General features: G+C 43.6%; 1 protein-coding gene across 1 annotated transcript; it reads left to right on the forward strand.

Annotated features, from left to right (window-relative positions):
• Positions 1-13,291: 13,291 nt before the first annotated feature.
• UPK1B (uroplakin 1B) lies at positions 13,292-23,085 on the forward strand. Its single transcript, XM_069760571.1, has 8 exons — positions 13,292-13,411; positions 18,840-18,924; positions 19,506-19,706; positions 20,417-20,491; positions 21,043-21,168; positions 21,482-21,661; positions 22,075-22,158; positions 22,420-23,085. Exons 2-8 carry the CDS (start codon positions 18,859-18,861, stop codon positions 22,468-22,470), a joined length of 783 nt encoding a protein of 260 aa, XP_069616672.1. The 5' UTR covers positions 13,292-13,411; positions 18,840-18,858; the 3' UTR covers positions 22,471-23,085.
• Positions 23,086-27,453: the final 4,368 nt, after the last annotated feature.

The raw sequence follows: 27,453 nt of genomic DNA on the forward strand, positions 1-27,453 counted from the left end.
GCAACTGCTTCGAAATTGTCTTCCGCAATTTTCCGATCCTGCCCACCTCCTGCTTAAGCAACAGCAACTTATCGTCCGGCAACCTACACTCCATTTTTTCGGAATCAATGAGAATCCCTAGAAAACTCAAAACCTTGCAGGAGCCCTCCGTTTTATCCTGTGCCAAAGGAACACCAAACTGTCCGGCCACCCATTCCATGGTAGCAAGTAGATGGCCACACACCGCAGAATCCGGTGGACCAACAAACAAAAAGTCATCCAAGTAATGAATGACCGAAGGAACTGCCGAAACATCTCTAACTACCAATTCCAAAAAGGTACTGAAAGTCTCAAACAATGAACAAGAAATCGAACATCCCATAGGCAAACACCTATCCAAGTAAAAACCACCCTCCCACCAACAACCTAACAAAGGAATGCTCTGCGGGTGCACCAGCAAAAGCCTAAAAGCCGACTCGATGTCTGTCTTTGCCAACAAGGCCCCAGGCCCGTACCTTCGCACCCACTGGACAGCTGCATCGAACGACATGCAAACAACGGAGCACAACTCCTCCGCAATCCCATCATTAACCGAGGATCCCTTGGGATATGACAGGTGCTGAATTAGCCGGAACTTGTTCGGCTCCTTCTTGGGCACCACCCCAAGCGGAGAAACAATTACACCAGCCATGGGCAACGAACTAAACGGCCCCACCATTCTTCCCAATTTGACCTCTTTTGCCAACTTAGCCGAAACAACCTCCGAATGCAAACTAGCCGATCTCAAGTTTTTTGTAGAAAAGGGGACAATATGCGTCGGGTGAGGGATCTTAAACCCCCCAAGAAAACCATCCCTAATAACCTCCGCCTTTTGATAATCCTGGTATCTATTTAGATAGGGGGCCATCTTTGGAGTCACCCACTTGACCGCCACCCACTGATGGCTTACACCGTGATATTTTGAAACACTTAGCAGCCCCGTGTGAAGCCCCGTTGCAATGGGAGCACACATGTTTAAACTTACAGGTGGCGCCATACTTACACTGGCCGTCATTAAACTGCCAGCATGTCCCCGTTCTTTCCTTTGCCCCCTGTGACCCCTGTCCTCCTCCACCTTGTCCTGACTGCTGACTGCTACCCCCCCCTCACCCCCTTGAAAGGACTGCCCATATCGCACTGGAGCCATCACCTTCAACCACAATCCAATGTCCTTTTGATCCCATTTTATCTCGGGCCTCACCGCTTTCCGCTGCCTGAACTGTTCATCGTATCGCAGCCAGGCCTGGCCCCCATAGGTACGATGTGCTTCCCCAATGGCATCAAAATAACAGAACAGGCCCGAGCAATTCTCTGGGGCTTTCTCCCCTATAACACTCGCCAGAATGGCAAAGGCCTGCTGCCAGTTAACGAACGTCTGAGGAATAAGGCGCCAACGCCTCTTTTCTTCCTCCTCCTTTTTGCTATCGTCCTTCTTTCCTTTATCCAAATTAAATTTTTCTAAAGGAAGGAGAGAGAAAATCTCTACGTATTCGTCCTTCCAAATCTTCTCCTTCACCTCTTTCTTCAAATGGGCCCCCAGCGGGCCCTCAAAACACACATAGACCTCGCCTTTTGCCCTATCGTCTAACTTCGCCGTATCGCCCTTCCCTGTTTCCGTTTGCACCGACACCGACACCCCCGCCACTGAAGACGGCGGCCCGCTACCAGAACTCGCAATCTTGCTCGGACCCCCTACTCCACAACCAGCAACTGGCACCCAAGCCCCTGTGGGCGACGCTCCCACACTATCCACAACCCCACCATCCAATCTCCTCAGAATCTGCGACATACCCGCCAAAAGCTCTCTAACGCCCGGAACCTCACCACCACCCCCACCCCGCTCAACTAACCCCGAAACACCCGGCATCGGAGAAAGACTGGACATATACTCACGGGGCTGCGCAGGTGCTGTGTCCCCACCAGCCATGCTTCCTGAATCCTGCCACTCCCTTTCATCACGATGCTCGCTCCCAGAGTCGTCGCTGACACTCATCTGCCCCAGGACCGCGCCCCTGGCCTCCACGTCACCAGGGGGGACCGAAACTGGCGAAGGCGACCGGTCCCTCGACCTCCTGCTGGATCTGGATCTGGCAGCCTCTGTGGGTCCTCTGTGTGCTGCAGCCGCTGCGACCCGCTCCCTGCCGCAACGCTGCCACCGGCCTGCCCGACATCCTGCTCTGCCGACCTTTCCCCAAGCCAGGTGCACCGGGCGTCTGTGATACCGGTGCACCCGCCGCTGTCCTGTCTGGCTCCTGGATGATGCCGCCGCCGCTGGGCTCCCCTCTCGCCCCGTCGCTGATGCCGCCGCCGCTGGAGCTGCTCCCCGGCGGGTATAAGCTGGAGAACCGGCGCTGCAGAGCCCCCGGGCCCACTGCTAGGCTGCACCGGAAGTGCGGCCCTGACTTCCTGTGCAGCGCTGGTGTCCGGCTCCAGACTTCCTGTGCACCGCTCTCCCAGCACCTCGTCGCCTCGCGCCGGCAGGGCTGCCTGGTGGATTCCTGCCGGAGGGGGGGTGGGCAAGGAGGCTGCGCCACGTCCCACACCCCCCGCACAGTCCCCGGAGGGGCTCCGTGGCCTGCGCCTGCCACGCGGTGTCACGTCGGGGGACAGCCTCCCGGGCGGCCTCATCCTCCTGGTCCTGCTGCCCTAGCTCCCGCGGTCCCCTAGCAGCCCGGTGAGCTGCTCCTCAAGCCATCCGGCCCTCCTGGATCGTGGCCATGGTGAGTAACGCTGTGGTAGCAGGTCCACTCACTTCGCCTGTCTCTGACCAACTGATCCCCCTTCCCGCACTTTTTCAAAGCCCCCGCCTCCCCTTCCCACAAAACCCCCGCCCCATTCCTATCCTACCAATCCCGGGACCCCCTTGTTTAATTTTTCAAAAAATACTGCACTGCTCCCCATGGCAACGCAGTCATGTGGGGGCTTCATTTTAGCTGCGCCCCATACAGCCCCCCCTCTTTACCTGTGTTATCTGCTGGGATCCGCTCCTGCTGCAGATAATAATAAGCCGAATACCCGCAAGATTTAATCTAATGATCAGAATTATGCAGATTGCACATAAACAGGATTCAGGGCTTTACATGCGACAGATAGATACATTTGGGACATATATGATGGATAAAGAGATGATAGATTCGTTTGAGGAAGATAAATAAAAATTTAAAGAAAGTCTTTATTAATGGACACAATAATTCTTTCTCAAGAGAGGTTCTCAGATAGAACGGAAACGTCGCTATTAAATAGAACTTTTTGCACCTTTACAAAGTGGTGCTGCCTCCATTTTTACTGTATAAATAGACAGACACAGGTGTGTAATGACCATGGTAGCAAAGGTCGTGGCTATGCCCGTATGGGTGAAGGGCCCGCTGACGCCAGCACAAACTTCAACTGGGTCTGCAACACTGGATTTTGCGGCAAATTTTCTTTTTTGGATTCATGTATTGATGGTGGTTCTGGTCATGTACTCATGTACTGATGATGGTTCTGGTGCTGTATTCAAATACTGATATTGGTTATGGTGCTATATTCCTGTACTGATATTGGTTCTGGTGCTATATTCCTGTACTGATATTGGTTCTGGTGCTATATTCCTGTACTGGTATTGGTTCTGTAGCTATATTCCTTTACTGATATTGGTTCTGTATTCATGAACTGTTTTTGTTTCCGATTTTGTACAGATGTATTAATCCACAACTTGTTAAAAGACGTGCTACATGACTATGTTAATAAAGTGTTGTGCCATCTGACAAGTTATGGATTACTTCATCTGCACTTAAGTTACGAGCGTTATACCTCTTATTTGGTGGGGATGAACGGAGGGCAGAAAGATGGGATTCCTACCTCGGTGTGCTGTATGATCTGTGTACATTTTGTAATGGATACTTGTGTTAGACATTCTACCGCCCTGAAAATGCAATAAATAGCAATCAAAATGTGATATGTACCCCAAGATGTTATCAATAAAAACATCAACACAGGGAGAAAAAAAAGAAACCATACAATGAATACTGTAATAGCTAAAGCCAAAAAAACAAAGTAAGAATTACATTTATTTACATAGAACATAGAAACAAAGTATGGTAACATAATTTGTACTTTAAGAATTGCAGCAACCAACTTTAACAGCAGCTGATTGACTCTGGTTACTGCATTTTAGTTGTTTTTTGTTTTAATATTCCCAAATTCTTTAACTCCTCACTTTACCCAGTTTTTCATATTCAAAGGTTTGTTCGCGGCGGCAAGCAAGAAATTGAGAAGCTGGAGATCGGTGCGCTCCTTAAAGGATGTTGTGTGATAAATTCTTCTTGATTGACAGTTATGACCTGTGATACTGTCGTAACGCAGGCCCAAAATGTCCACTCTCAATGCAGCATCCATGAGGGACTCCTGCTCTCCTGTCTCTATACAGCCCATGTTCAGAAGCAACAGCAATATGGAAGACCGTATACTGCAGTACTGAGCAGAATAGCTGTAATTCCAGCTTTGGGGTGATATAAAACACTTACTAGAATGCAGCAGCACAGAGGACAGTATACAACGGTATTAAACATTGTGGCTGTGAATACAGCTCTGGGATGAAATACAAGACATGCTAGAAAGTAGCAGAACGGAGAACATTATACAACAGTATTGAGCAATGTAGATTTGAATCCAGCTCTTGGGTGAGATAAAATACTTACTAAAAATAGCAATATGGTTGATATTATAAAGAAGAACTGAGCAGTGTAGCTGTGAATACTGCTTCTGCATGATATAAAACACTTAGTAAAAAGCAGCAGCATGGAATAATATATACAGCATTATTGAGATGTATAGCTGTGAATCCAGCTCTAGGATGCGATAAAACACAATATGCAGCACGTTGGCTCAGTGGTTAGCACTTTTGCCTTTTAGTACTGTGGTCTTGGGTTCAAATCCCACCAAGGTCAGCAACTGCAAAGTGTCTGTATCTTCTTCTTGGGTTTCCTCTATTACTACATTAAATTACTAATTAAGGACTATTGGTTGGCAACCCAATAAGGAGAAGAGAAGACCTGGCCATGGTCACAAATGGTCACGTTGGGAAGCCGTTATCGGACAACTGTTGATGATGATGAAGCAACAGATAAAATAGTTTATACCACGAAAAAGACATACTGAAAAGCTGGGTCATCCCAATAAAACGTTGGGAGGAACAAGTGTCTGAAAATAGGGCGATACTTATCTTTTTACTAGGAGATGGAGCATCGCCCCCTGGCGCAGGCTTGTAATACATCGGAGCTGAGTGCCAAGTACACACGGAAACCTCTCATGACTCATTTCTTGGAAGGATTCCGGCTCCTCATCATCAGTCTGGCATGAAATACATAACTGTGGACTAATAAAACATGACCAGAGTGATAACAGCATTATTTATCCTGCAGATTACTTATCCCCAGATGCTGATGTGGAATGGACTGTAATGAGGACGGGACGCTCGCACCAACAAAAATATTGTTTGAAAGCTAAGAGTGTTTCTCGCTTTGGAGGATCCGACATGTCCAAGAATTACACGAACAGTACATTGATGGGTGTAATTCCTCTTCTATCCTGCGGAGGCACTGCAGAAAAATGATATACTTGCTGTCGCATTCCTGTAGCTATCATTGCTGATCACTGGAGGTTTCAAGATTAAGAAATGAGATTGACTTCTAGTCCAGGAACCTTCTTGCCCCCCCAAAAAAGTTTCTTCATCTTCTCCTTTCTGACAGTCCGTGATGCCATCCGAGTGTGGTCCAAATTTTTCACGGAGCCATAGAGTTGGATTGTCGATTTTGACCCAACACTTGGATCAAAATCAGACATCTATCGGCAGTTTTGTGCTGACCACTCGTGTGAATGGTCCTATATACTGTCATCCATGAAAACCATGGACAACACTCGCTCAAGAACAATGAATGTCTGGCTGAGGCCCAACGCTGATGGTCATCGTGAACCATTTAGGGACCATTCGTCCTCGAGTAATCAGTGCCAACCCGGCTGTGGAATCAACCTGGTGACTTCTGTAACTTTCATCTGCTCAATATATACTGGACTCACATACTCAGGCCCAATCATCAAATCAGTCTCCAATTTTCAAACATTTCTTAAATTAGGAGAAAGGAATTAAAATCTATTCATTGTGGGCAAAAAAAAAAATGCGTTCCTTCTAGGTCAAAAGCAAAATGCCACTGTCTTACATAAACGTGCCTCCATATTCCGCAGTAACAAGACCCCCATGGTAAATGGACACGGCTTCTATTGCCCGGCACTTTAATAAGAGACCACCCCTCTATAGATGCAGGAGGAGACTTGTGCTGAGGATCCATCAGGTCACCTCAGATGATGAATATTCGAGAGGCTCCTTGTTCTTTTTTATCGTCCTCGTTTTCAGTGATAAATACATTTCTTTGTCCACAAAGTTCTCCAACCTGAAATGCGGAAAGTCTTCATTCCTCACATTATCAGGGACACATTCTCCGGAGAACACACCAAGCCGGTTTTACAGAAACCCCCACAACCACTCCCAGCTCATCACCCTTTTACTTCTCGGGCTTCTACCAAGTGTCCACTCGGAACTAATCTTTTGTGCATCGACACTTTGTCACTTGTGACCATAACTTTGGAACCAATATGGTGTTTGACCCAAGAACCCACATGAACAAGGCAGGCACCATAGAGGCAAACCGAGCACCAGTATTGGGTCCCATATGGGTGAGGCCAGAAGTGGCTACTCACATGCTCCAGGCAGGACTCCTCTCAACCAAGGAGTATGGAAATGGTCGGAAGCAAGAAACAAAAACCAAACCCTATTGATCTGGAAGACAATACCCAACTTCATAATGGTGGCTCATTTGACCCTGACCTTAGGAAGCTATGCTAAAGAATCCATGTGATTCCAACCAGGATGGTTAAAATAAGGAACATGTTTGTCAAGTTCCGACCCTCAATTACACTTCTCAGCCAATCAGAAGCTCCAAGATGGCCAATATGTTGGCTTTTCCCATAATTCCCATTTAAACCATTTAAAGGGGAATATAGATTGTCAGCTCTGCTGTCAGCCAGACAGATGTGGCTGTCATCGCCCCATAAAGATTTTACAGCTCTTTATATAACGGCTAATGAATTCCCGGTAATCAGCGCTGCTCTATAATCTCTATGAACATATTATTCTGTACTGTCAGGAATTAGAGCAAAGTAATTGGATTGAGATTATTTTATTGTTCTGGCTCACATCCAGGACACATGAGTAATGCTGCCATCTCGTAACTAAACTCCACTACTTGTTGTAATAGTAGAGCTTTGTAACTTTTTGACTACCTTGACATTTGTTTTTCAAAAATACATCTATTTTATATAAAGCCCATAAATTCTCCTGATCAAAAGATAAATGTCTATATGAGTACGGACTAGTATTATAGTAGTTACAGTATTTTTTTTTTACATAGGGGCAGTATTATAGTAGATATATTCTTGTACATAGGGGGCAGTCTTATAGTAGTTATATTCTTGTACATAGGGGCAGTATTATAGTAGTTATATTCTTGTACATAGGGGCAGTATTATAGTAGTTATATTCTTGTACATAGGGGGCAGTATTATAGTAGTTATATTCTTATACATAGGGGCAGTATTATAGTAGTTATATTCTTGTACATAGGGGGCAGTATTATAGTAGTTATATTCTTGTGCATAGGGGGCAGTATTATAGTAGTTATATTCTTGTACATAGGGGGCAGTATTATAATACTTATATTCTTGTACATAGGGGCAGTATTATAGCAGTTATATTCTTGTAAAATAGGGGCAGTATTATAGTAGTTATATTCCTGTACAAAGGAGCAGTATTATAGTAGTTATATTCTTGTACATAGGAGCAGTATTATAGTAGTTATATTCTTGTACATAGGGGCAGTATTATAGTAGTTATATTCTTGTGCATAGGGGCAGTATTATAGTAGTTATATTCTTGTACATAGGAGCAGTATTATAGTAGTTATATTCTTGTACATAGGGGCAGTATTATAGTAGTTATATTCTTGTACATAGGGGGCAGTATTATAGTAGTTATATTCTTATACATAGGGGCAGTATTATAGTAGTTATATTCTTGTACATAGGGGGCAGTATTATAGTAGTTATATTCTTGTACATAGGGGCAGTATTATAGTAGTTATATTCTTGTACATAGGGGGCAGTATTATAGTAGTTATATTCTTATACATAGGGGCAGTATTATAGTAGTTATATTCTTGTACATAGGGAGCAGTATTATAGTAGTTATATTCTTGTGCATAGGGGGCAGTATTATAATACTTATATTCTTGTACATAGGGGCAGTATTATAGCAGTTATATTCTTGTAAAATAGGGGCAGTATTATAGTAGTTATATTCCTGTACAAAGGAGCAGTATTATAGTAGTTATATTCTTGTACATAGGGGGCAGTATTATAGTAGTTATATTCTTGTACATAGGGGCAGTATTATAGTAGTTATATTCTTGTACATAGGGGGCAGTATTATAGTAGTTATATTCTTGTACATAGGGGCAGTATTATAGTAGTTATATTCTTGTACATAGGGGGCAGTATTATAGTAGTTATATTCTTGTACATAGGGGCAGTATTATAGTAGTTATATTCTTGTACATAGGGGGCAGTATTATAGTAGTTATATTCTTATACATAGGGGCAGTATTATAGTAGTTATATTCTTGTACATAGGAGCAGTATTATAGTAGTTATATTCTTGTACATAGGGGGCAGTATTATAATACTTATATTCTTGTACATAGGGGCAGTATTATAGCAGTTATATTCTTGTAAAATAGGGGCAGTATTATAGTAGTTATATTCCTGTACAAAGGAGCAGTATTATAGTAGTTATATTCTTGTACATAGGAGCAGTATTATAGTAGTTATATTCTTGTACATAGGGGCAGTATTATAGTAGTTATATTCTTGTGCATAGGGGCAGTATTATAGTAGTTATATTCTTGTACATAGGAGCAGTATTATAGTAGTTATATTCTTGTACATAGGGGCAGTATTATAGTAGTTATATTCTTGTACATAGGGGCAGTATTATAGTAGTTATATTCTTGTACTTAGGAGCAGTATTATAGTAGTTATATTCTTGTACATAGGAGCAGTATTATAGTAGTTATATTCTTGTACATAGGGGCAGTGTTATAGCAGTTATATTCTTGTACATAGGGGGCAGTATTATAGTAGTTATATTCTTGTACATAGGAGCAGTATTATAGTAGTTATAATCTTGTACATAGGAGCAGTATTATAGTAGTTATATTCTTGTACATAGGGGGCAGTATTATAGTAGTTATATTCTTGTACATAGAGGCAGTGTTATAGCAGTTATATTCTTGTACATAGGGGGCAGTATTATAGTAGTTATATTCTTGTACATAGGGGCAGTATTATAGTAGTTATATTCTTGTACATAGGGGCAGTGTTATAGCAGTTATATTCTTGTACATAGGGGGCAGTATTATAGTAGTTATATTCTTGTACATAGGAGCAGTATTATAGTAGTTATATTCTTGTACATAGGAGCAGTATTATAGTAGTTATATTCTTGTACATAGGGGCAGTATTATAGTAGTTATATTCTTGTACATAGGGGCAGTATTATAGTAGTTATATTCTTGTACATAGGGGGCAGTATTATAGTAGTTATATTCTTGTACATAGGGGCAGTATTATAGTAGTTATATTCTTGTACATAGGAGCAGTATTATAGTAGTTATATTCTTGTACATAGGAGCAGTATTATAGTAGTTATATTCTTGTACATAGGGGCAGTATTATAGTAGTTATATTCTTGTACATAGGGGCAGTATTATAGTAGTTATATTCTTGTACTTAGGAGCAGTATTATAGTAGTTATATTCTTGTACATAGGGGCAGTGTTATAGCAGTTATATTCTTGTACATAGAGGTCCCTCAAGGATCAATCTAGGCCTCCTCCTCTTCTCTTTGTATACCGCCCTTATTGAACAATCAGTAGATTCGGTTTCCAGTACCATCTTTATACCAATGACACCAATTATACACCTTTTCTCCTGATATCACGCCTGCATTATTACAAAACACCAGGGATTGTCCGCTGTCTCTAGCATCATGTCCTTCTTCTATCTGAAACTGAACTTGTCAAAAACTGACCTCCTTGTGTTTCCTGTCTCCACTAACTGACCTATACCAGACATTGTCATTTCCGTGTGTGGTTCCTCCATTACTCCGAAGTTGCCTTGGGGTCATACTTGATTTAGATCTTTCTTTCACCCCCCCCCATCTGATATCTCGCCTACTCATGTTACTTAGACCTCAAAAACATTTCTAGAATTTGACCTTTTCTTACCTTTGACTGTAGAACATTTTACTGTCGTGCTTATTCATTCTCGTCTGGACTATTGTAACTCTCTACTAATCGGCCTCCCTCTTACCAAACTCTCCCCGCTCCAATCTGTCCTGAATGCAGCTGCCAGGATCATATTCCTCACCAACCATTACACCAGTGCCTCCACCTTGTGCCAGTCATTGCGCTTGTTACCCATCCAATATAGAGTTCAATATAAACTCATCAGTTTCACACACAAAGCGTTCCATGGCTCAGCTCCACCCTACATCTCCGACCTTGTCTCTCTCTACCACACTACTCGTACCTTGTTTTCCACATAAAATTTTTTCTTCAAAACCAGGACCCTCGTATCATCTGTTCACATGTCCCCCTTGCACGTAATAGCCCTCTGTGCCGTATATACACTGGCCTGTGACCGGTTCATGCAGAGTTATGTGAACACCCTATTTATTACATTGATGGCCGGACCGAGTAATACAAGGAATTGTTACCATCCACCTCTCGTGTCTCCTCTATTTCCTCATAGATTAAAGCTTGTGAGCAGCCGGACCCTCACTCCCCCTCGGTATCTGTTGTTTGTGTTTATTGTTATTCTGTAATGTGTATTGTATGTACAAGTCCCCTCTAATGTAAAGTGCTGCGGAATATGTTGGCGCTATAGAAATAAAATTATTATCTACTATATAATTGTCTAAGGGTCACTTCCGTCTTTCTGTCTGTCTTTCTGTCGCAGATATTCATTGGTCGCGGCCTCTGTCTGTCAGGGAAATCCAAGTCGCTGATTGGTCGCGGCAAAACAGCCACGACCAATCAGCGACGAGCACAGTCCGGAAGAAAATGGCCGCTCCTTACTCCCCGCAGTCACTGCCCGGCGCCCGCATACTCCCCTTCGGTCACCGCTCACACAGGGTTAATGCCGGCGGTAACGGAACGTGTTATACCGCGGGTAACGCACTCCGTAACCGCTGCTATTAACCCTGTGTGTCCCCAACTTTTTACTATTGATGCTGCCTATGCGGCCTCAATAGTAAAAAAATGTAATGTTAAAAATAATAAAAAAAAACAAAAAACCTGCTATACTCACCCTCCGTAGTCCGCCGAGCCGCTCGCACCTGCCGCCATCTTCCGTTCCCGGCGATGCATTGCGAAATTACCCAGAAGACTTAGCGGTCTCACGAGACCGCTAAGTCATTTGGGTAATTTCGCAATGCATCCTGGGAACGTAAGATGGCGGCAGCTGCGCGCGTATCGCCGGAGCTTCGCTGGATCCCGGCGGGTGAGTATATAACTATGGGCTGTGTTATATACAGTGTGGCTGCTATATACTACATAGGCAGTGTTATATACTATGTGGGCTGTGTGATATACTCCGTGGGCTGTGCTAGACATTACGTGGCCACTGTTATACACAGCGTGGGCAGTGTTATATACTTCGTGGCTGCTATATACTGCGTGGGCTTTGTTATATACTACGTGGCTGCTATATACTGCGTGGGCAGTGTTATATACTACGTGCTGCTATATACTGCGTGGGCTGTGCTATATATTACGTGCCCTGTGTTATATACTGCGTGGCCTTTGTTATATATTACGTCGACTGTGTTATATACTGTGTGGCTGCTATATACTGCGTGGCCTGTGTTATATAGTATGTAGGCTGTGTTATATACTACGTCGCCTGTGTTATATACTGCGTGGCCTCTGTTATATACTAAGTCGCCTGTGTTATATAATGCGTGGCCTGTGTTATATACTACGTGGCCTGTGCTATATACTGCATGGCCTGTGTTATATACTACGTCGCCTGTGTTATATACTGCGTGGCTGCTATATACTGCGTGGGCTGTGTTATATAGTACGTGGCTGTGTTATATACTGCGTGGTCACTGTTGTATATTGCGTGGCCTGTATTAACGCATCGGGTATTCTACAATATGTTTGTATATAGCAGCCACATAGTATATAGCACAGGCCACGTAGTATTTGTCTGCTATATACTACATGGCCTCTGCTATATACTATGTGGCTGCTATATACATACATACATACATATTCTAGAATACCCGATGCGTTAGAATCCGGCCACCATCTAGTTATCATTATAATATAACATGTATTTTGTGTGAACTGTTGAACGCACTGAAAATGTCGGCATTCCTGTGGCCTTATGGATGCGTCAGACTGAATAGAAATGAAAAGAATTGTGAGATAAAGTTTTTAACTGTTTTTTTAATTTTTTGCAAGTTCACAATTGATTAATTATGGGACATAAAGTCTCGCTGTGAACATCACTGTTCTGCGTTCGGTAGCAGGAGGTCTGGGCATGTAGACTTTTTTTTGGAGGGGATTGTGTGATCAGTGGGGGTCTTACACCAAGGACCACTAACAGTAGAATAAAGAGGCATGGGCACCTGTTGGGGAGTCGGAGCCCCATTACTGGCAGAGCGGCCATGTTGGGGACTTGCATTGGGTTCCAGGACCGGCAGCGATGCTGTAGTGGACGCGGGGGTCGCAGTCGCACCCAGTTATGGGCCCTGGTAGAGATTTTACGCTGGGGCTGACCAGCTGCATGTTACACTATTGCCGTACGCTAGTTTTGCAGATTGGTGGAATCCATCACAAATTGTATTATGTTTCCTTCTGTTGGGGAACCACAAGTCCCAGCACTCAGTATATAATGCGTATCTTATGGCGATGATATATAATGATGAGTGATATGCAATTTGTAGCCACAGATCAGGACACGGCTGAATCACACATTTTTGGGTTCCCCCCCATGAATCATCGCTCGCCTCTCCAGCAATGTGTGAGGTTTAATGTGACATTCCTGCATAATAGTGGAATAGCTGACATGCCTCTGCTGCAACCTGCTCAGCCAGGTACTGGGGGGTCACATGACACCCTGCCACCAATCCCAGCGCTCCAAGAGAGAGGGCTTAAAGAGAGAAGGAGGAGAACAGGTGTGTGAGCCATTGGTGAGGAGCTGCAGGACAGGTGTGAGGAGCTGCACAGGCGCTGGTGAGTCTAAAGCCTCATCTCATTGTATCTATTGATGGAGCAGAGCTGAGTTTGTCATTTTCATTTTTGTTTTCTAGAGTTGCAGGATTAAGTTTAATAATGTGAAAAAAAAAAATCTTTGATAAATTCAGCTCTGCTACATCAGCATGCATGTAGCAGAGCGGAGTTTGTTCAGTGCACCTCATAGTATTGTGTATAGATCTATATCTTGGCTCTGAGATCCTTTATGGAGTGAAATCACAAACTCAGCTCAGCTACATCTGGGCATAGTTAGTAGTGATGAGGTTATTCAGCACATTGCGCTCTCGGTGGATCTCACAAGTGGCGCAATATCGGATTATTCCACCTCTGGGACCTGTAATAATTCCTATCCAGCTCTGCTACATTTGTGTTAATCGACAGCTCGTTATTATTCTGCATGATCGCCTCTGATATCTCTTAAATTCACATGTCAGATATATATATATATACATATCCTAGTTTTTCTGCCTTGTGCATGGATGAGCTGAGTTTGCAACTTTGTATCGAAAACGCGGTGACATTTTTTTTTGTGCTTTTATCTGTAAGTAAATTTATCCAACCTCCACATTGTATCAAACTAAACCACAAAGCGTCTCTGTAAAGTGACAAATTCAGCTCTGCTACATATTGCTGTTGTAGATTTTTGCAGTTTTTCTTTTATCTTTTAATTAAAGGGGCTCCCAACCCTGCAGTCAGGGGGTCGCAGCATTGTAAGGGGAGCCCCTGATGCCGTGACGTGTGGATATAAGGCTATGTTCACACAGTGTTTGTTTTTTTTGTTTTTCTGCAAAAAAAGAACTTGCATTTTACAGAAGCAGCAAAAGCTATGAGGTTTCCAAAATTTCCCGCAGACTTGTGTGTTTTCTCTTTTTCTGACTTTTTCACCCATAGGAAGCAATGATACAAAAAACACAGGAAAAAAAACTTTGCTGGGTTCTTGCAGCATTTTTGGTAACTAAAACTGTTACACATTTGCTGTGGACGCATCACACACGTAATTCGCATCCAACAAAAAAAAAAAAAAATATATATATATATATATTTTTACAGCCAAGAAAGCGGGCTTTTGTCTGCTGAAAATGTGTACAATGTTCCCGGCACTGTGAAAACGTACCTGAAGTTGTTGATACCAGGGAACAATAGAGCGCGTTGAAATACACAGTAAATGGAAACGAGTTGAAGGTTTATTGTCTGTGACTGATACTCGCTGCTCGCTCTCATGATGACTCCCTGCTTACCCTAATCTTGTCCCTTTTTAGGTGTACTGGCCCTTTAAATAAGGGCTACCTGACAGTATTTGGTTCTGTGCGCTCTTTACATAGAAAATGGGTCACATTGGCCCCAGAGCCAGAATGTGAAGATCCTGGGTCCAGATGCACAATCTGTAACAGGCCCCAATGCCACGTGTTATTATTTTATATACTGGTGCTCTCGTATGTGGCAGATGAGGGTTTGGTGACCCCCTTAAGTGCCAGGGCCTAAGTGTGACTATTGGGTTGTGGTCTCCTTTAAGGGTAGATCGGCCTTTTCTCTATGGCGTGTTGTTCAGTTGCCCGTACGACGGCGGTAAGAATGTGAAGGATGATCGGCGGCCGTCGCTGCGGTTATTTCTGTTCTTGCTATAGGGCATCTAGGTGCGGCCCCTTCTACGTCTTAGGAAAATATAGAAATCTCCCCCGCCCCATATTGTACGTCCTGCAGCGGGGAGAGGCAGCAGTGATCAGCCCATTATTTATTATAACTTTCTGTGTTTGTTTGTTTTGATATTTTACTTACCCCATTTTAACGATTGCTTTCTATGAATGTAGCTTTTTGATTGGATCCTGGGTGGCTATGGTTACACAGGTTCCTTAACAAAGCACTTACTAAAATATCTCTGGAAGACCCCCAAAATATCCGCACAGTTTTATTGAAAGGTTACTTTTGTTGTATTCTATTTTGTTAGTTTCTCACCATTTCCTTGGTCCATGCTTCCATGTAATGAATGTGAACCTCCTGCCCTGATACATTGTAACAAACCCTCATGAGAGGAGAGTGATTGGCGCTGCTGGTGTAATAACCTCACAGAAGATTGTCTAAACGGGATGCAAATGTGACAAACCCTCCTCTGTGAGAAATATAACGTCAGGACACGTGTTCAGACTCTGCTTGCTTTCAGTGAACAGGAACAATGTTTTGCATCGATATATGTGGCTCCTATATTATTATTATTATTATTATTATTATTATTATTATTATTATTATTATTATTATTTTTTTTACTACTGGAAAGTTGCAGAACATTTATACAATGGGGGGGGGGGGAAGAAATGAGGCATCTGCATAAATATAAAATAATTAAAAAAAAAAATCTGAATAAACTAAACCGCAAAGTGACAGTCGTCTCTGCATCTTTTTCTTAATTTGCTGACCTTTTTCCCACATTTTGGCCCTTTTTTTTTTCAGTGGAACAGGTTTACCATGGCTTTTGTGCCCGTCTTGTTTGAATATTTTTTTTTTTTTTTACACAGTTCATTAATCTATGTGCATCCTTCTTTAAGTCAATTTTATGTTCTCGCTGCTTTTTTTTTTTGTTTTTTTTTTCCCCACTTTGTTTACTCCAGATGTTTTTCCTGATTGATTCAATTGAGACTTTAAAAAAAACAAAAACAACAACAAAAAAGTTTGTCCTCCCCCCCCCCCCCCCTCCCCCCCCTGTTCACCTGGTATATTTTGGCTCAATATTTGCATTATTTTGCAAAAAACACTTTTTTTATTTTCATTAAAATGTCGCAAAAAGTGTTGAGGACATTGTGCCAGCTTCATGAACCGCGTTCGGTGTTTTGAAGAAGTTGGCACCAAAAAATCAGCCACTAATACAAGACAAATAAAGCGAATAAGGATTTTTTTTATTTATTATTTTTTTTTTTTTATGGGATAGATGGATGCAGGAATCGCTTCCCATTACCGGCCTCGTAATATGGCTGTACATGGATTAATTTGGACAGTCCGGATCTGGGAGAAGCCGGATGTGGTGCCCACTAGGAGCGTACACCTAGATGATGGGATACAAGGGTTATCAATGCTAAGCCCAGATCGGATAATGTTTTATTGATATTTTTCCATTCGCTTTAATGCAAAAAAAAAAAAAAAAAAAAGCGCCGCTTTGGCTAATCTGCAATACCAGACACAACCTGTGGGCAAGGGAGGCGCTAGTCAGAGCTTCAGTGCATTATAAGCCACATTTTTGCCCCAGTCTTCTCTACGCTTCCATACTGGTTCTCAGTCCTCGTGTTCTCCCTGTAGGTGGGGTAAGGGCTGAATTTGAGGAATTGTACATTTTTGTGTAGGAATGTGGTATTTGGCTGAAAGGGCAGCGGTCCCACCTGAATACCTGACTATAGATGGGTGACTTTCTGAATGTGCCGGTTATGTGGGGTCACGGTAAGTATACGGGACCCTAGTGAGGAGCATGTGACGGGTGACGTGTAGGAATGCGGTGAGGCCGGGACAGCCACTAATGTAGGGTCACGGGAGAAGGAAAACTTGTTTTTGTTTTTCTTGCATAAAGAGACTTTTTTTTTTTTTTTTAGTTGTATTCTCGGAAACAAGACTCAGAAGCCTAATATAATATAAATGTATTTTATTTTTTTTATTGATCGTTTTGCTTTTGTACTGACCTGGAGTCCACGAAAGAAGAGACCGGTCAGGAAATGTCTTTTTCTAAAAATTCTATCCAGTGTTAAATGTGCCCCAACCTTGACAAAACCTATTCGTATAAAAAAAGAGGAGGTGATGAAATGTTTCCAAACTTCTCCTCTTGATTACTCTCCTAAACGAAGAAAAAAAAACTTACATAGTCTTTAAAATTCTAGTAACTGATTAGAGACCCTGACTTTGGGTAATAAAGTATATTACCCCCAATATGTCAGCAAGAAAAATAAAGAGAAGGGTAAGAAGGAAAAAAAAAAAAGTAAATTTGCAGGTGGCGTTTGTAAATGTAAGGACTGGTTATTGTTGGAAGCCGTAATGACTTTAGGACCATCTGGTTATAGTCCCAACACAATTAGCTGAATGGAAATTAGTAGTGCTGGGATGAGGTGTTATCTGAGCATACTCGGGTGCTAATAGTGTATCTTCCGCGTGGAAGGATGGCTGACTGTCTTGGGCATAGCCACTTGGGGAGACGCCATCCTTTCATTCTATGGATCTTCGGACTGTTGTCCATAATGAAGACATGACCTAGATCATCATGACACTCAGATCTACCTCTCTGACCCAGATGTCACCTCTCTGCTGTCCAGAATCCCGGAGTGTATCAGCCATATCCTCCTCCTTCTCCTCTCGCTTCCTCAAACTCAATGTGGACAAATCTGAACTCATCATCTTTCCTCCATCTCGCAGATCTTCCCTACCTGACCTATCACAATAAATTAATTCACAATAAATGAATTCACACTTTCCCCCGTACTGGAAATCCGGTGCCTCGGAGTAACCCTTGACTCTGCCCTGTCCTTCAAACCGCACATCCAAGCTCTTTCCACCTCCTGTCGCCTCCAGCTCAAAAACCTTTCCAAAATCTGTCCTTTCCTCAACCCTCAGTCTACTAAAATGCTTGTGCACGCTCTCATCATCTCCCGCCTCGACTACTGCAACACCCTCCTCTGTGGCCTACCTTCTAACACTCTCGCACCCCTCCAGTCTGTCCTTCATTCTGCTGCCCGACTAATTAATCTCTCTCCTCGCTACACTCCTCTGCTTCCCCTCTTTGCAAATCCCTTCAATGGCTCCCAATTTCCCAAGTTTAAATTACTAATACTGACCTACAAAGCCATCCACAACCTTTCTCCTCCGTATATTTCCAAACTAATCTCCCGATATCTTCCCTCACGTTATCCCCGGTCCTCCCAAGACCTCCTCCTCTCCTTCACACTTATTCGCTCCTCACCCGACCGCCTCCAAGACTTCTCCCGAATATCCCCCATCCTCTGGAATTCTGGGGATCCTTCTAAAGAAACCAGAAAACCCACCTTTTCAAGAAAGCTTACAACCCCTAATGACCACACGGCCACCTCAACACCATCGGAGCTCCTGTCTCCTTCCCCACCGTCCTGTAGAACGTAAGCCCGCAAGGGCAGGGTCCTCTTCCCTCTGTACCAGTCTGTCATTGTTAGTTTGTTTGCTGTGATATCTGTATTCTGATGTAACCCTGTCTAATGTACAGCACTGTGGAATTAATGGGGCCATATAAATAATAATAATCTGTAGTCGCCAATGAGCTTTTGGACAAGTCATGATGCTCGATGGTCGGCCTCCACGCCGTCCTCCTACAGGTCTATTGAGCTGATATCGCCTTTTATACACTGTGAACAATGTATCTAATAGTTTACTCTGAAAATTTAACGCTTGATTGTTTCCTCTTTTATAGATTGTCCACTCTTGACAAAATGAAGGGAGATTCCGGAGTTCGTTGTTTCCAAGTGATTCTGATACTCGGCAATGTGGTCATTGGTGTAAGTAGAAATGTTTCTGACACTTTCCTTCCCGTGGACTGAGGAACGCTTATCCCAGCTGGACTAGAGGAAGACCAAGAAAGATAGCGATAGAAGTGATCCTATACAGTAGATATTGGTCCTTTTTCTTAAGGGCTCATTCAGACGCCCGTGACCATTGATCCGATCTTTGAACGATTTGCACAGACATCTCAATGAGCCTTTAGGGGTTTCTCCATCCCAATTATTTTTACGAAAACTTTAAAATTTAAAACTAAAGGTTGGTGATCGGCCGAGGGACAATTTGGCCTTAAATTGAAGACCTGAGTATCACTAGATGACTTTTTTAACACCTAGTGCCCTAACCTTTACTCTGTCATATCTTATATTGCAAGACAAGCTCCTGTTGGCTTTAGCAGCAGCTGACTGGCATTCCATGTGATATTTTAGTTTACCATAATCAAGAACTTCTAAATCTTCTCCAGCTGGGCCGGGCACCTTCAGAAAAAATGTCATGGATGCTGTTTGATGGCTGTGACCTATTACCCAGTACTTTTCCAGGCGACCATTAGAACTTGTGGCTTTTTCTGTTTCCCTCCCAGCTGGCTGGTCTTGCCCTGACGGCGGAGTGCATCTTCTTTGTGTCAGACCAGAGTCGCCTCTACCCCCTTCTAGAAGCCACCAACAATGATGACATCTTTGCAGCGGCATGGATTGGCATATTCACTGGTTTCTGCTTTTTCTTGCTCTCCATCTTGGGTATAGTTGGCATCATGAAATCAAATCGGAGGATGTTAATGGCGGTGAGTTGTCCCTGGTCCTTTAATGATGCAAATTAATTTAATGACGTTCTCTTACGCACAGAAGAACGCACAGGCTGATGTCCAAAAATAATTCTCAAAAGGTTTGATCGTTTTGGATTCTGGCCACTTTGTCCTTCATGATTCTCAAGAACGTTCGATGCCGCTGCTGACCTTTAGTAGTCATTGTCTTATTAAATAGATGGGTATTATGAAAGGGTCAGTATTGGTCTATTTTGCATACTGACTATGCTTGACTGGGATGGTTTCGGGTTGTCTTCTACAAGAAGTCCCATTAAGGTTGGTGGCATCTTCCCTTCTGTTCACTTGACCTGCCAAGAATAACTGGAGGGGTCGCTGTGTAGGCAGGAGATATGGAGACTTTTGAGAACCATCGAGCGCTCGGAGCCAACGCCCTTAACAGCAACATGGGTCAAGTTCCACCTTGGTGATGTCAGAAACGAGCTATGTCAATATTTCTCAAATCGGTGAATGCAACAAGACTCAGTATTTTCAACGCCTCAAGCTAATTTTTGGAAAAAAAAAAACACAAAACTTCCTCCTAGTTCTTATCTACATAGTTAAAAGGTCACTGACTTGGATATGAGACACTGTGGGCAGAGAGGATGGGTGGTGGGATCACTGAAGAAGATGCCCTTTGTTCCACTCTTAGTGCATGGCGTGGTTCAGTTATAAATTTTTTTGTTTTTCAGTATTTAATCCTGATGTTCATCGTTTACTGCTTTGAAGTTGCATCTGCCATCGTTGCAGCAACGCAAAGAGATTTTGTAAGTATTTACAGGTGACTGACGGGTATCACCGCAACGGTCGTATGGTTGGGCGAAACAATCAACGTGGTGCCTATACTCTCTCCAAAGAAAAAAAACAAAACTGAACCCCCTATTCTGATCCTTTTGATCAGTAAAGCCGCCCCCAGTGCTTCATTAGGGAGCTGCCAATGTAGTAACACTCCTCATCCAGGAGCTTTACCGGTAACATCGATATTTCCATAAACGATGCCATTGTTACAAATGATTGTCCTAATTCATATGTTGCACATTGATCAAAATACCATTTAAAAGGGTTGTCCACTTTTACACCTGGTTGTCCCCATTAAGTGTCCCCTGACATGAAGATGGTCACAGCGAGTCCTGCTGAAAAGCCTGTAAGCAACTGTTTACTCCACCTGCAGCGCCCCCACAGGGGTAAAAAAGTATTACACAAATCTCATTGAAATCCACATACTAAACAAGTCCAAAAAAATAGCAAAACAAACGAAGGGCATTGAAGAAACGATATGTTCTGCCTTTGTAATACTTTTTTGTTTTTATCTTTTTAGTTCACTCCTAATTTATTCCTGAAGCAAATGTTGGAATATTACCAGAACCAAAATCCCAGTAACAACAACGATGAACAGATCAAAGCTAACGGAGTGACGAACACCTGGAACCAGCTGATGTTATTGGTACTTTGTGTTTATTGTACTTTTATGGCCCCACCGTAGAACAGCATTGGGTGATACATACACATTATGTGAAGACCACCTGGTCTGTATGGGGGGTGTTCTGATTCTTTCCTTGATGGGTCAAACATGTAGAATGTCAACATGCTCAATCCTTTTGTTAGATCTCTATCGTGGAATTTGACATCTTTAGAACCGTATCATGTCCTCACTCCTCCTCGTGAGCAGTATATGGTTATGTAGTCACCGTCGGTACAACGTTCAAAATACACTAATGTAGTAGTAGTAGTAAATTTTTTTTTTTTATTTTTTGTAGAAAAAATGTTGTGGTGTCAACGGTCCTCAAGACTGGCAGGATTACACTTCGGCATTCCACACTTTCAACAGTGATGCCGCCTATCCTTGGCCTCGGCAGTGCTGCGTCATGGACTTTAATGGACAACCAACTAATCTTCAGCTCTGCAGACTTGGAGTCAATGGATATTTGTATACAAACGTAAGCAACTTCTCTTGGCGAGGCCTTCATTGAAACATCATTGTGCATGTGAAGCTAGCCGGGTCCTGCTCGGTCACATTACTACTATATCCTTGATGTGAGAAAGTATATTTGCCCAGATGCCCATATGAGCCCCAAGCCCTGTCGTATAGCATTGGCCCAGATTTTGGTTAATGCCAGTCCTAGGCTGGACTGCCTGACCATGCAAACTTGGACTTGTGGTGGCTCTGTTACAATATGGTTAAATATGCACTCTTCTTGTAAAGCAGATGGTAAAAATGGGCTTGGGCTCTCGCCAAAGCATCTGCATAAACCTGGATCTAGCCCTAGTGCATCTCTAGCGTAGTCTGTGTTAATGAGTTGTCAAGCAAGAACCTTTATCTAATGTACATGTTTGATTTTCTTAAATACAGGGCTGTTATGATCAAATTGCTGGACCACTGTGGCGTCACGCTTGGGGTGTAGCATGGTTCGGATTCGCCATTCTGTGCTGGACAGTAAGTATATTGACCATCTTGGTTGAACCCATATTTTTTTTTTTTTTTTTGTAGTAATCTTAAACGTTGATGTCTTATATGCACTTTCTGATCTATCAGCTCCTCAGGGGTGGTACCTTTGTAGTTAACGCCCCTGAGCAAGTGCCACAGTGCTTCTCTCACTAGTCCTTTTATTTCCTATTTTTCCTATTCTCATTCTATGACTTTTTTTATTTGTGGATATACATTATATTAATATTTTAATTCTTCCAATTTCTTTAGTTCTTTGTGCTGCTTGGTACCATGTTCTACTGGGTTCGAATTGAATGTTAAATTCCACGATTTCTTCTCCTGTTGGAAAATTTTAAAGAAACTAATGACCAAAGAGCATATGGCCAATATGGAAGACGGGACGTGAAAGCACCTCTTCACGAAATCCAAAGTATTCTCTCTGACTAATGATATGTTGGCCGCTGGACTTGTTTTTTTGTTTTTTTTTTTTGGGGGGGGGGAGGAAGAGGAAGTCATCTGAAATAACGCTGCCTGCTATAGAGTTCTGTAGTGGTTGTGCTTGAATAAGTATTGTCCTCTTGTATATATCTATAATGTATCTCAGCCTGTGACCAGTTTACCAAAGTTCCGCATGGATCCTACCAGAATATTCCTGACCCGTTATCACCTGAGCTTTTTTTTTTTTTTTTTTAACTGAAATTGTAGCCGGTAACTTTCAACATTCCATTTACTTTTTAGTTTTTTGTTGTTTTTTTTTTCTTCTTTTAATTGTGAATTAAAATGTAACAAATGATACTTTTTTTTTTTTTTTTTTTTCCTCTTATTTTTATTGTTCTTTATCTTGAACAAATGTAAAAAGTATTAGGTCCTCTTACTTCTGTCTGCACACTTATTGCTTTGTGAGAATCACAGAATTAAATATTATCCAAAAATTGACTATTGGCTTCATGTAATTTTTACCTTTTTAATGAGCACAAATGGTTGATGTGGCGGATGGCTACAGAATTGTGGAGTCTTGGAACTGTATATGCCTATATAATCCTCCCCTAATCTGTGCCCATACCTTCGCCTTGTACCTTTTTAATATCCCTGACCACTTGTACCAAGACGTTTAATTTTTAGAGAATCCCAAGTAAAAATACGTTTTGCTATATATTTTGTGGGGGGTGAAAAAGTCTTTATCAAATGGGGTTGTCTCATTAGAATAACCGCTGTTCACCTTTCAAAGACAAGGATCCAGGACGCGGAACAATTTGCATCAAGTTTCGTTTATGATCGTGCCCACTTTACTGAAGCCGCCCCTTATTAACTGCCGCCATGGGTGAAGAAACCTCCATTTTATCACTAGGTTTTTTTTTTTTGGACTGTCAGGGGCCTCGGAAATTGATGAACCCCCATACAAACCTTCACACTGTATAATTACTTGCACACAGAATAATGGCCCCCACATTACTCTCCATAAAGTGTAAAGGCTTCCACATAGCTCTCTAAACATTAGAATGCCCCCCCCCCCCACACATAGCACTCCAAATATTATTAGCCTTCATATAGTATAATGGGCCCAATAGTCCTCCATATTGTATATTGCACCCCATAGTCCTCCATATAGTTTAATGCGCTCCCCATGTAGTGTAATGCGCTGCCGATAGCCCTCCATGTAGACTATTGCGCTTGCCATAGTCCTCCATATAGAATAATGCCATCCCCATAGACCACATGAAGTGTAATGCGCTCCCCATAGTCCCCCATATAGACTAATGTGCTTTCCGTAGTCCTCCGTGCAGTATAATGCGCTCTCCATAGTCCTTATAGTATTATGGCCACCACAATGTAAGCATGAGAAAAAAAACAAAAAATACTCGCCCCTCCTACTATTTCCCCTCAATGCTCCGATTTTGGCAAAGAAAATTCTGAAGCACTGTACATCTCAGCGCTGTGCTAAGACGTCAGGCACAGAGGAAGAATGATGGAGGAGGAAGCATTAGCTGATGCGTCCTCTTTCAACTGTATCAAATCCAGGATAGGTCATGTAAGGATAGGTTCACATGACCGATGTCTCCACATCCGAATAATCAAAATTGTTGTTTTTTTTTTCAGATCGGACAGACCTTTTTTTGCTTTTTTTTCAGATATGGGCAGAAATGAAAAGGTTCCACCACCTTCTCCATTCTGTCAGTTTGTGAACGGTTTTTCCCCAGACCCATAGACTTTCTTTGACTTTGATCCGATGCATGGATCAAAATCAAACTTGTCTCAGAATATTTCCACATGTATTTTTTTTTTTTTTTTCTTTCTTCAATGGTTTTGTGTAGGGTTGAGCGAAACGGGTCGGCAATTTTCAGAAGTCGCCGACTTTTGGCAAAGTTGGGTTTCATGAAACCCGACCCCTGTGTGGGGTCGGCCATGAAGTCGGCGATCTTCTGAATCTGGAATCGGAATTCCGATACCGATTTCCCGATATGTTTAAGATATCAGGAATTGGTATCGGAATTCATATTTAAGTGTAAAATAAAGAATAAAAATAAAAAATATCGCTATACTCACCCTCGGACGCGCCCTGGTACTAACCGGGAACCTTCCTTCCTTCGAATCAGCGCTTCCAGGACCTTGCGGTGACGTCGCGGCTTGTGATTGGTCGCGCGACCGCCCATGTGACCGCTCGCGCGACCAATCAGAAGCCATGATGTCACCGCAAGGTCCTGCAAGCGCTGATTCTTAGGAAGGAAGGCTGCCGGAAAGAAGCAGGGCGCGTCCGAGGATGAGTATATACCTAATAGGAATATACTCACCCTCAGACGCGCCCTGCTTCTTTTCCCTTCACCATGACAGCGCCGCACGTGAGAGATGGCATCCGCCCCCAGGAACAGGAAACCTGTAGCAGAGATATAAGAATGGGGCGGCCCCTCTCTCCTCAGTTTGGTTTCCTGTTCCTGCAGGTGGACGCCTGTCGCAGAGCTCCTACCTCCGGAGGGATACCCCCTCTGATGAGTCCGGTCCGGAGGCCGAGGTCCGCGGGGAAGCCAGCCGTAGTCGGCGGCATCGCGTGCGGTGCTGTCCGGTGTCGGGCTGCTGGGTCCGCGCCATCCCTTTCCTCGCTGGACTCCCGGCGACCGCTCTGTGCAAGAGGCCGGTCCGGGGTTGCGGGGGCGTGTCCCTCACTGACGCTGGCGCCGAAGTGAGGGATGACGCCTTCCGGTCGCAGGAAGTGACGTCACACGCCGAGGGAGCCGGTGTGCTGGACACTTCCGGGCGGAAGCTGATCCAGTGGCGCGCACACCGCTCCTCTATAAAATACGGCAGCAAAGAGGAGTCGCTGGTCCTGCTCTTCAGACGGAGATGACCGAACCAGCGGTAGATCCGGAGCTGCTGATGCCTGCGCCTAAAATGTCGGAAGACACTCAAGCTGCAGGGGTACCCAGGGTCCTGGAGGGGTGAGTGCCTTTGTAAGGCAAGCTACGCACACACTGATACCTGTACACTGTGTTTTGTAGGAAGGGAAAGCCACCTCCAAGCAAAAGAATAGGGTCTGTCCACTATGTAAAGAAAAACTCCCTAGGCTATACAACAAAAAGATCTGCCAGCCCTGTATTGACAGAACAGTTGCGGAGGAATCTTCTTCCCTATTACAAAACATTAAAACAATCATACGGGAGGAAGTTAAATCTACAGTTAAAGAACAGTTGAGACATCACACAAAGGAGACCCCCCCTCCCCCAACAAGTGAACAAGGGTCGGATGTAGATTCAGGGGATGAGCCGGGAGCCTTAACCCCCTCTGATGCCTCAGATTTAGACTCCTCAGATGAGGAGTATGGCCGCCCATGCTTTCAGTCGGAGGACATTGGAAAGCTGCTCAAACTTGTCAGAACGACTATGGGAGTAGAGACCCCTAGAGAACCACGGACAATCCAAGACACCATGTTTAGCAACTTGGAGGAGAAGAAGCGAAAGTTTTTCCCCTTCCATGATAACATAATTAAATTAATAAAACGTGAGTGGAAAAAGCCTAATAAAAAGATGTCTGTCCCTCAGGCATTAAAACGCAAATACCCCTTTGATGAGGAGGTCTGTGAGAAGTGGGATAAGGCGCCTAAGTTAGATGCAGCCATCGCCAGCACTTCTAAGGGGGTTGCGTTACCATTTGAAGACATGGGAGCCCTAAGGGACCCCCTCGACAAAAAAGCAGATGCTTTTCTAAAGTCGGCTTGGGAAGCAGCGACATGGTCATTTAAACCCGGGGTTGCTGCCACTTGCACGGCACGTGCTATGGTCAAGTGGTTAGAGGAGTTAAGTGACCAAATCAAAAACAAATGCCCAAGAGAGAGGCTTCTGGAAGCATTGCCCTCTCTGCAAGGCGCCGCAAGATTCCTAGCAGACGCCTCGATAGATTCAGTTAGAAGTGCCGCACGCGTGTGTGCCTTATCGAATTCAGGAAGGAGAACATTATGGCTGAAAAATTGGACAGCTGACTTCCAATCAAAGGTCAAACTCTGCGGAGTACCCTGTGAAGGGCAATACCTTTTTGGCAAATCTCTAGACGAGATCCTTGAGAAAGCGTCGGACAAAAAGAAGCGGTTTCCACCCCCTTCCTTTCCCAGGCGCCGATGGGATACCTCTCGTTCGTCCTTTCGTGGTGGATATAGAGGGACCCGCGGCCGATCAGATGACAGGTCTAGTCGAGGCAGACCCTGGAGAGAGCGAAAGGAAAGGGGATTCCTTTTCAACAAACCTCCCCCCAAGCCTGATCCCAAAAATCAGTGACGCCAGCATTCCGGTGGGGGGAAGACGCCGGCGGTTTGTCCATCACTGGGCAGCACTGCCGGCTTCTCATTGGATAACAAATTTGTTGTCAGAAGGTCTAAAGTTCAAATTCTCCAACCTCCCACCAAATTGTGTAAAAATGACCCAGGTGGGGGGAAAAAATCAGGCCATATTAGAAAGAGAAATTTATCTCCTCATGCAAAAAGAAGTGTTAGTAGAAGTACCCCATCAAGAGATAGGGAAAGGGTTCTACAGCACTTTATTTCTAACACCAAAACCAGACGGCTCGCTGAGGGTAATATTCAACCTAAAAGCCCTAAACCATTACATTCAAATAGACAAGTTCAAGATGGAGACTTTAAAGACCGCAGTAAAAGTACTCGACCCAAACTGTTACATGGTGGTGATCGATCTTACAGACGCTTACTACCATGTGCCAATCGCCGTCCAACACCAACAATACCTAAGATTGGTGGTAAATCTGGGAAAAACCCCCGTCCATCTACAATATCAATGTCTTCCTTTTGGGGTAGCCATTGCGCCC

The sequence above is a fragment of the Ranitomeya imitator genome, chromosome 3 (genome assembly GCF_032444005.1).
Source record: "Ranitomeya imitator isolate aRanImi1 chromosome 3, aRanImi1.pri, whole genome shotgun sequence".
NCBI classification, from domain to species: Eukaryota; Metazoa; Chordata; class Amphibia; order Anura; family Dendrobatidae; genus Ranitomeya; species Ranitomeya imitator.